General features: G+C 49.5%; 1 protein-coding gene across 2 annotated transcripts in view; it reads left to right on the forward strand.

The window, feature by feature from the left end:
* The window catches only part of USP34 (ubiquitin specific peptidase 34), a 2,681,755-nt gene that overhangs the window by 1,552,124 nt on the left and 1,117,022 nt on the right, over positions 1–12,609 (forward strand). For both annotated transcript variants that reach the window (XM_078649291.1, XM_078649292.1), the window contains exons 53-54: positions 11,389–11,453; positions 11,557–11,632. In XM_078649291.1, the coding sequence (XP_078505417.1) occupies positions 11,389–11,453; positions 11,557–11,632 (141 nt within the window). The remainder of the gene's footprint in view (positions 1–11,388; positions 11,454–11,556; positions 11,633–12,609) is intronic.

Genomic DNA, 12,609 nt, shown 5'->3' on the forward strand with positions numbered 1-12,609 from the left:
CCCTTCGGCCTTACCAGCGCCCCACGGGTGTTCACAAAGGTGATGGCGGTGGTCGCAGCCCATCTGCGCAGATCAGGGGTTTCAGTCTTCCCCTATCTAGACGACTGGCTGTTGAAGGCGGGCTCGCCCCAGACAGTCGTCCACCACCTTCAGATGACGGCGGACCTCCTGCATGGGCTGGGGTTTTCCATCAATGTGCCGAAATCACACCCGTGTCCCTCCCAAAAGCTCCTTTTCATCGGAGCGGTTCTCGACTCGGCGCAGTTTCGGGTCTATCCACCGGAACGGCGGGTCTAGGATATACAGGCTTTGATTCCCATCTTCCAGCCGTTATCCCGGGTTTCGGTCAGGTTGACGCTGCGGCTACTGGGGCTGATGGCTTCCTGCATCCTTCTGGTGCATCACGCCCGGTGGCGGATGCGGGCTCTGCAGTGGGACCTGAAGTTTCAGTGGGCCCAGCATCAGGGCAACTTGTCCGACCATGTCTTGATCTCGGAGGGCACTGCGAGACAACTGCAGTGGGGGCTTACGGACCGCGATTGGGTCAGAGGCAGACCCCTCTCCCTTCCCCAGCCGGAGCACGTTGTTGTGACGGACGCGTCCTTCCAGGGCTGGGGAGGCCACTTGGGAGAGGCAGAGATCAGAGGCATCTGGTCTCCGGCGGAGTCCCGGCTCCATATAAACCTGTTGGAGCTACGGGCGATTCGTCTAGCACTGAAGGCATTCCTCCCCTTTGTCAACGGGAGTGTAGTGCAGGTGTTCACGGACAACACCACCGCCATGTGGTACTGCAACAAACAGGGCGGGGTGGGGTCGTGGACCCTTTGCCAGGAGGCCCTGCGTCTCTGGCAATGGCTGGAACGTCAGGGCGTGACTCTGACGGTTCAACACCTCGCCGGTTCTCTGAACGCCAGGGCGGATGAACTCAGCCGTCGGTGCTCGATGGATCACGAATGGCGTCTGAACTCGGACGTGGCGCAAGGCCTCTTTCTGCGATGGGGAGAGCCTTGGTTAGATCTATTCGCCACAGAAGAGAACGCGCAATGTCATCAGTTCTGCGCGTTGGAGTTTCCAAGACGGCACTCGCACGGCGACGCCTTTCGGCGGCGCGAGTGGAGTTGCGGTCTGTTATACGCCTTTCCGCCTATACCACTTCTGCCCAGAGTGCTGAAGAAGATCAGGCGCGACCGGGCCCAAGTCGTCCTTGTGGCTCCGGACTGGGCTCGAAAGGTACTGGTATCCCGAGCTACTCAGCATGTCGGTCGGTCCCCCGATCCGCCTGCCCCTTCAGGAGGACCTTCTGTCGCAGCAGCAGGGGACGGTCCTCCACCCGAACCTGTCCAGTCTCTACCTCCATGCGTGGAGATTGAGCGGCGACAGTTGAGGCCATTCGACTTGCCTCCTGAAGTCTGTGATGTGATTCTGGCAGCCAGGCGTCCCTCCACGAAGTCGGTATACGCCTGCCGGTGGAACAGATTTTTGGCATGGTGCACAGCAAAGGCTGTGGATCCTCTTTCTGCCCCTCTTTCCGAGGTTCTCCTCTTCCTTCTCTCTCTTGCCCAGCAGGGCTCTGCTCTGGGCACTATCAAGGGCTACCTTTCTGCCCTTTCGGCCTTTCTGAGGCTGCCTGATCAACCTTCTTTGTTCAAGTCCCCTATTGTAACAAGATTCTTGAAGGGCATCACACACATGTATCCACCTGTCCCGTTTGTGATGCCTCAGTGGGACTTGAACCTGGTTCTGACCTTCTTGATGTGTGCTCCCTTTGAGCCACTTCATTCCTGTCCTCTCCGTCTCCTGACTTTAAAGACGGCCTTCCTGGTTGCCATCACCTCTGTAGGAAGGTAGATCCCTGACTATGGTTGCCCCCAACTTTTTGCCTGGTGTTTTGCTGGTTTTCTGACTTAGTTGACCTGGGGCCCTGCTATTCAGGACCCCAGGCCTACTGCTCTCTCTGTAAAATGGATTCCATGTACCTTAGGTACATATCTAATTGGATACTGAGTCACCTTATCAGTCCCTGTACAGAGTACCTTAGGTGCCCAGGGCATAGGTGTACCCAGGGCCTACCAGGGGCTGCAGCATGTATTATGCCACCCCTGGCTGGCCATCCAAATCTGACACAACTGGCTGCACGACAGCTGGGGCAAGGTGGTGTAATCACCCTTTGCTGTAGATATAGTATTCCTATATCTAAACCTCAATGGACACACAGATATCCTATCAGTCACTCCTATGGCAGGCCTTGACAATCCTGAAGGCAGAGTGCTTGGAATCGTGTGAGATAGTGCTCTGGCATGAGCTGAGCCTGTCTGCGGCTTTCGGGATCCATCCCTTAGCCGTTTCCATGATATCGCATACCATATACTCTTAAGTGCATTATAATCCTCGCGGTTATGTGCCAACTCTGGTATCGCTTTATCAAAACATGTCGAGTAAGGTGTCATACGAATTGGAATACTAACCCCTCGCCAATTCTGGCGACGGGGTTAGCATTCCACCCTTCTAGAGGGACACGACATGTATGTAACCTGTAACCCCGGTTAAGTCAGACAGAGCCTTAGCTCCACAAAATGGATGCTGCCACCGAGACACAAGTCTGCCCTCCTGCTGCTGGGAGTCCTCCCAGCCCAGGAGGCAAGGACAAAGGGTTTCCTGCCAGGGGCGGTGCCAGCACCGTCCCAGACAGGATTTTGTGTATTCTAGGTAGGCAGGGCTTTAGAGGAAGGTGACTGCAAGTGGCACCCCTGTGCTCACTGTGCATAGGCCGGCTGGAACCAGTTCCAGGGGCACTCCAGCCCCTGATCTGAGGAAAGCCCGCCAAAGGAGGGGGGTGTAACCACCCCCCTCCTAGTCCCACCCATAGGGCAGGACTTAGTCGCGTGCCAGCCCCTTTTTGCAGGATAAAGGTAGGAACTGGCCCCCTTCCAGATCAGATCATCTTTGAATCCTGAAACTACTTTCCACGAAAGGAACTCAAGACTTCTTCCCAAGATTCTCCCTTGTGACTAAGGAGTAGTCACCCTGCAGCAGCAGGCACCAACCAAGCATCGCGGTTTGTTGCCAGTCTCTCCTTTGGATCAAGACTGCTCCAGCATGACGAGAACCGGCTTCCCTGGCACCTCTGACCTCAACCTACATCATCAGCCCAGCTGTGATCCGTGGGTGTGACGAGACCTCGAGGGACCGGCCATCTTCAGAACTGCACGACGCTTGTCCAGCACGACTCCCGAGTGACCCTTGACTGAGTGCTTTGGGGTAAGAGAAGCCCCGACCCTGAGCAGCTCCAGCACCGAAGTTCAGCCCCCCTGCATCCACGAGATCTGCGTGGGGCCCTTCTGCTCTTTGCTGCCAACCGCGTTGTCCAGGTTGCTTGCCCGTTTGGCTAGTGACCCCTTCACGACGCTCCACGACGACAACTACTGCTGGTCTGGTTGCTCCAGACTAGCCCTTGCTCCCCTCCAAAAGAGGAGCACCCTGGACCCTCCTGGTCCACTCAAGACGCCATTTTAGGTCCACCGCGTGGGCCTTGCATTTGCCAAGACTTGTTGCCCAATCCTGGGTCCAGCGACGTCGACAGCAAGAACCTTCGTGGGACAGCTCGCACCTCCATCCTGGTCGCCGACAACGCCTCCTGGTCCGAGAGACTGCAGAGCCCAGCAGCGCCCACTCACCTGGCTGAGGTGACTTCGTCCGGTGCCATCCTGGTGCCCACTCAAATCACTGGCTAGTGATTCAGAACTTGGTCCCCTCTGCTTACAGGTTTCTTCTTTCCTGATCCAGGCTTGGATCTCCACGAACTCTCTTCACTGGCCGCCTGCCAGCAACTCTTTCTTCAGGCTCCTGGTTCTTCAACGTGGGTTTCCGACGCAACTTCAACCCTATGCAGCCGCAGCCCCTGGGCTAGGTAAACCAAGTACTCCGGTGCTTCAGCATAGTCCAACACCCTAAGTGTTCGGATTCACCCCCGTTTTCGACCCACCTAGTCGGGTTCGCCCGAGAACAGTAACTTTGCAACTGCTAGCCTCCATAGACTTTTTCCCGCCTTACGCGTGAGAGTTCCCACTCTGCACACGACGTCCACAGGCCTCCTGCATCTAATCCCAGTGTTTAGAATTGTAGGCCTAGCGATTCCTGAGTCTAGAAAAGTACTACTTACCTGCTAGCAAGTTCGCATTCCACTTACTGTGTATATGGTTTTTCGTGCCCCTAGGGCATTTGTGTAAACTGTGCGACTTAAAGTATTTTCGTAAGAGTTTTTGTTGTGTGCTTAGCTCCCTGACTCATAAAGAGTTCAGGGTAGTCTTGTTATAAATAAATATCTGTTTATTTTCATAACAACTTGTGTGGTGTCCTTTCACTTGGTGTTCAAGGGGTAATGTGATGGTAAAACAGCTGGCTTAACACGCCCTCTAGAGTCTTAGCCTTAGACTGCTCGTATCCATGCTACTAGGATAGCTGGTCTATAAGGTTGACTTACAACCAATCATCAATAAGGGTTGTTTGGACTGATACATAGTGATCACTAGAATAGTGAGCACTGCATATCAGGCCAACTTCTCACAACCTCTGCCAGGAGAGTGAGTGAGCTCCAGGCTCTTTCTGTCAAACCTCCCTTCCTGTCCGTTCATCCAGACAAGGTGGTTTTGAGAACTAGACCTTCTTTCCTGCCCAAAGTTGTCTCTGCTTTTCACATCGGGCAGTCCATCACCCTCCCCTCCTTCTTCCCGCCTCCGCATCCTTCAAAGGATGAGGAGCGGCTCCATCGTCTGGACCCAAAACGTGCGCTTTCATTTTATATGGATCGCACACGCCAGTTCCGGGTGGATGACCAACTGTTTGTTGGCTACGTGGGTGCGAAGAAGGGACGGGCGGTACATAAACGGACCATCTATCGGTGGGTCGTTCTGTGCATCAAAGCGTGCTACTCTTTGGCTCGGAAGGAGCCCCCTGTTGGGCTGTGGGCCCATTCCACTCTGGCCACGGCGGCTACTACTGCCCTGGGCCGGGGAGTCCCTTTGCAGGACATTTGCCAGGCGGCTACTTGGGCCTCGCTGCACACTTTTGCGAGGCACTACTGCCTGGACAGTCAAGTCCGGAGGGATGGCTTCTTTGGCCGTTCGGTCTTCCAGGACTTCCTGGTGTAGGATTGTATCGGTTCGCAGACCCACCACCGGGGTTGGTATTGCTGGGGTATCTATTCTAAGGTAAGGAATCTAATACTAACCTGTTTCTTTCAGATGAACAAGTTACTTACCTTCGGTAACGATATATCTGTAAGAAACAGTAGTTAGTATTAGATTCCTTACCGCCCGCCCATCCTCCCCGTTCTGCGAACTGATACCTAGGGTTAAGGACATCCCTTTCAGGGCCCTAGTTTCAAATGGCACCAGTGTTGGTTCTCACATGGCTCTGCGTGTTCTGGCGCGGAAAAGCTATGTACAAAGAACTGATGTCAGCGCGCGGAGGCGGCGTCTATATACTCCAGCGACGTCATCACGGCGCACGACGCCGACGACGGACGCGGAGCCGCAGGAGACGCCTGCAGACGACGCCTACCGACGCGCAGGGGTACTGCTACGCAAAAGTTTCCGGATCCAGACTGACGCCTGGGGATATTCTAAGGTAAGGAATCTAATACTAACTACTGTTTCTTACAGATATATCGTTACCGAAGGTAAGTAACTTGTTCTTTATCACCAAACTTGCGAGTGCCGTCAAAAGGCATGTCCATGAGCAAGCTCTTGACGTCCAGGGAGAACCCGGTGGACCTCAACCAGGCGTGGCGGCCGTGGAAATTGGCCTACCAAGGGAGTCCTCGGTGTCCAAGCCACAACGAATGGCGAACCTTGCCGCATCCTTACCCTCAGCCACAGCCTAAGACAGCACAGTCTGGACCTCCTCCGGGCACTGAGGCAACACCTCAGCAACAGTATCCCACACTGCATGGGAATAGCGGTCCAAAAGGCAAGCAGTGTTCACCGACCCAGCCCCAAGCTGGTCGAAGAGAACAACAGCTTGCCAAACTGTTCCAACTTATTAGAGTCCTTATCAGGCGGAGCCGTGGGAAAGGCACTCTGGGACGTCGAAGCTTGAACGACTAGACTCTCAGGTGTTGGATGGGTGGTCAGAAAGGCAGGGTCACACGACGCCGGACGTTGACGCCTGGTGACGTTCTTATCCACAGGAGTCCCTGTGGCTGGCCGCGACCAAGTGCCCAACAAGACTTCAGTGAGGGCATTGTTAAAGGGCAGCAGAGGCTCCGATGAAGTGGACGCCGACTGGAGCACCTCAGTGAGGAGATTAGTCTTAAGGATCACCGTGGGGAGATCGAGGTTAAGGTCCTCAGGTGCCCGACGGAGCACCACCGTATACGAGGCACCTTCCTTCATAGTGGGCGGGAGAGAGGCAAACCCCGGATCAGAGGAGACATCAAGGCCCCCGGCCTCCTCCAAGTCGTCGACCCAGTCCAGCTCCGAATCACACTGAAGAACAAGAGGGTCCTCCGACCCCTCCCAATCGTCCTCTACCGCCGGTGCAGTCGGCACAGGCGGCACAGGCCTCGGCGGCGGGGCAGGGACCAGGGAGGAAAGAAACCGCACCGAGAATGGCACAGGCCGGGGCCGAGCCGGCACCGTGTCTCAATTCGGATCCCAGGTGGGGACAAAATCGTCCGGGAACCGGGGCAGAGGCGGAACCTGCGTTCTACACTGCAGCGCCACCGGCGCAGCATGGGACCTCTTGGCGCCGTGGCCGGAGCCAGCGGCGCAGGATCCTGCGGCGCCGGGGCTGGAGCCACAGGTGGTGCCGGGGCTGGATCCGCCCAAGGAGTCTACCGACCAGCAGGATCCTGACACGGGACCGCAGGGCCCGAAGGCGCACCGATGGGAACCCGAGGTCTAAACAAGGCGGTCCATGGCACCAAGGAATCCTTGCATTTGTGCGGGAATCGCCGACGGACCTAGGTAAGGCGGGTAGGCCTCGAGACTCCCAGGCTCTGAAGGAGCCGCAGGGGCGGAGCCGCAGGGGCGGAGCCCCTGTCCCCCTCGTCCGCCTCCGAGGACCGACGGGGCGACGTCGGAGAGCGAAAACGCTTCTTTGACTTCTTTTTGTGTCGTCTCTTACCCTAACTCGAGTGTGAAGACTTGGATCCCGAGGACCGGTGATAACAGCTCCGCGAACGGTCATGGGAATGACCCCTGGACCGTGAACGGCGCGGGGACGAGTGCCAAACTTTAAGCACCTTCTGGCGCCGCTCCCTCAAGGCCTTCGGGCCATAGCCCTACAGTCCAGACAGGACCAGGGAGTCATGGTCGCGCTCCAGGCAGTAGAGATAGATGTCGTGAGGGTCCGCCACCGACCTATTGTGATGGCAGGTCCAGCAGGACTTAAAACCAGGCATCCCCACGCGCACCAGAGAAAACCAACACGAGACAATAAGTCTCAAAAAGATAGTCAAATAATGACTGAGGTACGTGCTCTAACCGGCTCTGCGCTTACTTGCGCAGAAAAAGAAAACTGACGTCAGCGCGCATGGGTGGCGCCTAAGTAGTTTCCGTGACATCATCTCGGCGCATACGACGCCAGCGACGGACGCAGAGCCGCATAACTCCTCCCACTGACGTGCAGGGGTACTGCTAGCAAAACTTTCCGGATCCAGACTGACGTCTGGGGATAGTTTAAGGTAAGGAATCTATCACTAATGTGTCTCTTTCAGATGTGCTAAAACATTAGCCATCCTGCTGGAGGAGGCGTGAACACCTTCCTCCACAGAAGGCATTGTTTCTGACCTCCGAGAGCACAGGCTCTCACCTGCAATGTGTCAGTGATGGCAGGCTCGACTGTGCCAGCCAGCCACCATACTGAGACTAGTAGGATTCATGGGGCACCTCTAAGGTACCCTCTGAGTGCATGTTAGAACAAATCCGATCCAGGCATTAGTATGGATTTGTCAACACGAGGCGTTTTATTCCAATCACCATCATTTTCAGTGAAGCCATTATGTAACTGAGTAACTTGTAATGACCGGTGGCAGTACTTATACTATAAATGGCTCCCCGATCACTTGTAATGTCTAGCTATCAAACTAGATATCAAAAGAGCATATCTGTGCACTCACATATATTATAATGCGCCCTGACATACCACTTTAAGACCTGCTGTAGGGTTGACTTAATTATATTCCATGCAGTGTCTGTGGGCATGGCACACAGGGAGTGCTCCATGGCGTGTTTTCACAATGGTTTACTCAGTTTAACGCGGCATGCAATGGCAGTCTGTATCGATTTGGGTGTGAGTCCCTTAGGGTGGCACAATAGATGCTACAGCACTTGGAGGCCCTCTTTAGCACCCGTGCCCTAGGTGCCCAGGGTACCATTTACTAGGGACTAGAACATGTAGTTTATTTTAGGGAAAGAGCACTGCCACTGCGGTCTGATTAACAGGGACTCAGTGCACATCATTAAAAAAGCATCAGTACCAGTGGCAAAAATGGGGGTGGCCATGTCACAAGGGGGCACTTTCCCACAGGTTGGAGGAAAAAAATAAATACATTTACTGTGACACCTTTGGATTAGTGTTACATATAAACACATGCATCTTGTAGCTCTAGGGATACCAACCATTTCTGGATGGTAATATGCTGCATGGTGGTCATCTACAACAGTTAATTTTTTTAGAAATAGATTTTAAAAATAATGATCTAGAAAAGGAAAATAAAATCAACCACCTTTATTGGGAACTAGGCAGTATCTTGAGCAGAACACATTTTTGCACTTTAAATAAGTGACTTCCTGTATTGCTCCTTTGTTCTGCAAAGCCTGTATTTCTTTCATCAAGAGTGTTATGGGATGCTGTTTCTGAGTTTCAATCTTAGAAAAAGCATTTCAAAAGGGGATACTGGTTGTGACAAAATATTACAGGCACTGTATATTTGTCTTTCATTACTTGGACGACTGATTGGTCGAGACGGAGTGGTCCAGAAAAGCAAAGTTATCTTGAATCTGCACATCCAGTCTCTTGCATGACTTACAGCCCTCTTTAAAGGCGGAACTCGCAATTTCTAAGTTTGTTGGCAAAGTGGTCTAGGAAAGGAACATCTAATCTGCACATTTCTTTCTAGGTATGTTGGACCTCATACATCTGTCTGCTTATAATCCTACAGACCTGACCCTGAGATAGGATACTACATTTTAGCCTCGGTCTGCAGTGAAATCCAGACAGTTGAAGGGCACATGACTACGTTTGAATCTCTTTGTATCTCCATGACTGAATTCAGTGGAGGGGAGATGGTTCTGCCAGTTTTCTTTGGAGGGCACTGTTCCATCTGAAATGAGCCCTGAATGTAAGAAGCATGAAGCTTTGTTATTGGAATAGGAAGCCTACCTTGAAGTGTGCATCAGTGGTCCTAGAGTAGACAAGTAAGTAGTCTTCACATACGTGTCCTGGCTTTGAGGACAATGTCCTTGGTATTGAGATCACTCCTTTGTCTAATAGTGAAATGTAGGCACTGATCAAGGCTGTCAGGGTTAGGTACAGTTAGACAACACTATGTGTATGTACTATTCCCAGCGCCTTGAGACCCTTACGGGTGAGTAGTCGGGTTTTACAAGTCACCTGATTGACTATATGAACAAGTTAGGATAACTTGACATAGCCTTTATCATCCGATTCTGGGTCGTAGACTACAAAATGTGACTATCAGCAGTTAATCTGTCATGTAAAAGCTGATTTGTGCACAGGAGATAGGCTACAAGCCAGAAATGAGACCTCAGTTCCCAAGAGCTGACTATTGGGTCTGCCTGGTGTTCCTCTTTGCCGCATATCTGAATTGACTGCAGTTTTTTTGTGCACTAGACTAGTGGACTAGGAGTGGAAGAACTAGCATGATGAGTATGTTTCCTATATGTACTGAGCAAGTTAAAAAGAGTTTCCAGGCAACAACACTCAGATTGCCTATTATGTTTTTCCCGCCTATAATCTATTTTCATCTGTCCATTAGACCACCCAAGCATTGTGATTGTTGAGATAATTTTGCCTATTTGAATTTGACCTGATTAACTATTGAACTAACCACTCACAGAACTTTGGATGTCTATGCACTATTCATTTTACTCAAACAGTTGGCCAAATCGGTAATTTCAATCCTAGAGCTTTTAGCTGAATTCTTTGCCTCTTCATGATTAAATACAGTGTTTGGAATTTTTCAAAGGACACCACAAATGTACTTTTCAAGGTCTAGTTCACGTCATTTAAGAACTATTTAGTGGAACATAGGTCATATTCTCTATTTGGTGCAATTCTTACAGTGTAGCACTTTAAAAGTGGGTTTTTACATACGTTCGGCATGGGAATTTCTTGTTGGAGATTGGTATAGCATTGAAAATATGTTGAAACTTTACATGTTTCTAGTTGTTTCATCTAGATATGGGAAGTGGCAATTCTCCAAGAAACTTATTGCTAGACATTTTTTTTCAAAATAAAAATACAGTAATTTAACAATCAAACTTCCTGATCTAGTGGATTTATATGTTACTATTGCACCTCGATTGGTGTCACTTGTCATGTATTTTAAGCATTTCTTTTGGAAGACGGCTACTCTGTGAGAGGAAGGACTTATTCAGGAATTGATTTACTGGACCAGCACTTTATGAATTCTTGTCATTACACTGCTGCACCAGGCAGTTGTGGTGCCACTTCAATATGAAATTACCCCCTAATCATTTCATGCCTGGTGGATATTTCAGAACATTCAACATTTTTCAAGAAATTAAGTGCCCATCAGAAGCATAGTAATGGTAAAGCACATAACTGGCATGTTTTCTGTTTCAAAGAGTGTGTATTTATATTACATTGTGGAATCTGTTTGTATGGTTCAAAGGCAGCTAAAAATAGGGTTTCTGCCACTTAATGAACTCAGTCAGGAAAATGTGCTAGGAAAGACCCACCTAATGTTTGTCTAGCCTGTACTGTGAGTTTACACTGTTGGTGTTCGTTTAACTCTGTTTATTTCCAGGAGGTCAGTAAAATCTCTTTTGGTTGAACTGCCTTGAATTTTCAGGAGTCGTCTGTAATTCTGCATCGTCTGTTTAACACATCTGGTAAACTGCTTGCTGGAAGATCAACCTGTTCACAGTTTCTTCAACAGCAGGCAAATTACAGCAGCAATCCATATATTTCTTGTATATTTTACCATTCTGTTTGTGTTTTACATTTTTTAAATTTTTCGTTGAAGCTCCATGTGAAGTATTGCTTAATCAGTTGTTCTGGATGCACTTATTATCCATCTTACTTTCATGAAATGTGCATAAGGTAAACAACATAGACTGTTAATGAAACTTGTTTGTACGAACTGCCTTCTCTCATCTGATAATAGATTCTTTTCCTTAGTGGATTTGGCATGATAATATGCAGTTTCTTCAAGACAAGAACATTTTTGAGCATACATATTTTGGGTAAGTGTGATATTTATAGAATGGCATTTTTAATAGTTACTTTTTTATTTGTGACCGGTGCCGTTTTAAAAGTCAAAACTAAGCTATTGCTTTTCAATTCTAGGTTTATGTGGCAGTTGTGTAGCAGCATTCCAAGCACATTACCAGATCCGAAAGCTGTATCTTTAATGACAGCAAAGGTACATTTATTTAGTACATTTTGTATTGCTATTCTGTAGTGCTCAATGCTTTAGTAATTAAGCTCAAATGAAAGTGCTTTGCGAAAAGTATAATAATCTATCATAGCTATTGTTTGACAAAGAATATAAGACAAGAAAAATGTATGGATTAAGCTTGAGGAAATAGTTAAAGCAGTGTACCAGTCTCTTGAACGGTATGCCCCAGCAAATATAAAGGTGTCACTCCGGTTTCTGCATTACAGATTTTTCACCTTTGATGTAATCACAGGAAAGTGTACAGCTCCATTGTGACCTTCATTCTTCCACAATAGGTCTGGATGCTGGGGACATTTGGCTATGGTTGGCCAGTCGATCTAAGGCGTCACATGAGTCTAGTGACTGAACTGTTTGTTATCCATGCCCCATCATCAGCTCAACCTTTATATAATTTAAAGAAGCTTAGGAAACAAGTGGTATTTTTGATCAAGATAATGGCCCCACTTTATACTAAATAATCTGGTTCTCAGATAGAGTATTTTTGGAGTTTCTTTAGTATACAGGTTGTACAGTGTCAACCTTTGAAGTAAGTGTAACAAAAGCAGGGTTATATGAAATATATTTTTCTGCACATGCACATTTTAACCATATGTTGGTTTTAGACTTTTATGTTAAGTGATTCATTCTGGATCGCCGACAGACATGGTTTTACCTTTTAGATGTTGTACATTATAAAGATGATTTAATCTCCTTATGCCTTGTGCGCCATGTTATTCTGCATGTATTTCTGTGTTCAAGCACCCAAGGTCCAAAAGGTTATCCACTTTATATTGGTACAAGTATCCATTTCCGTCAATGTTTGCCTAGAGGCATATTAATATAGAATATGGGATTTGGAACATTATTGACCAGTGAGACACCACCCTTTTGGCATCAAATGTCATTATGTGGTTGGTTCACCCGCATGAGCACGGCTTCAGTTCTGTTTATACCACCGGACT

This window comes from Lissotriton helveticus, chromosome 6, assembly GCF_964261635.1.
Source record: "Lissotriton helveticus chromosome 6, aLisHel1.1, whole genome shotgun sequence".
Classification (NCBI taxonomy): Eukaryota; Metazoa; Chordata; class Amphibia; order Caudata; family Salamandridae; genus Lissotriton; species Lissotriton helveticus.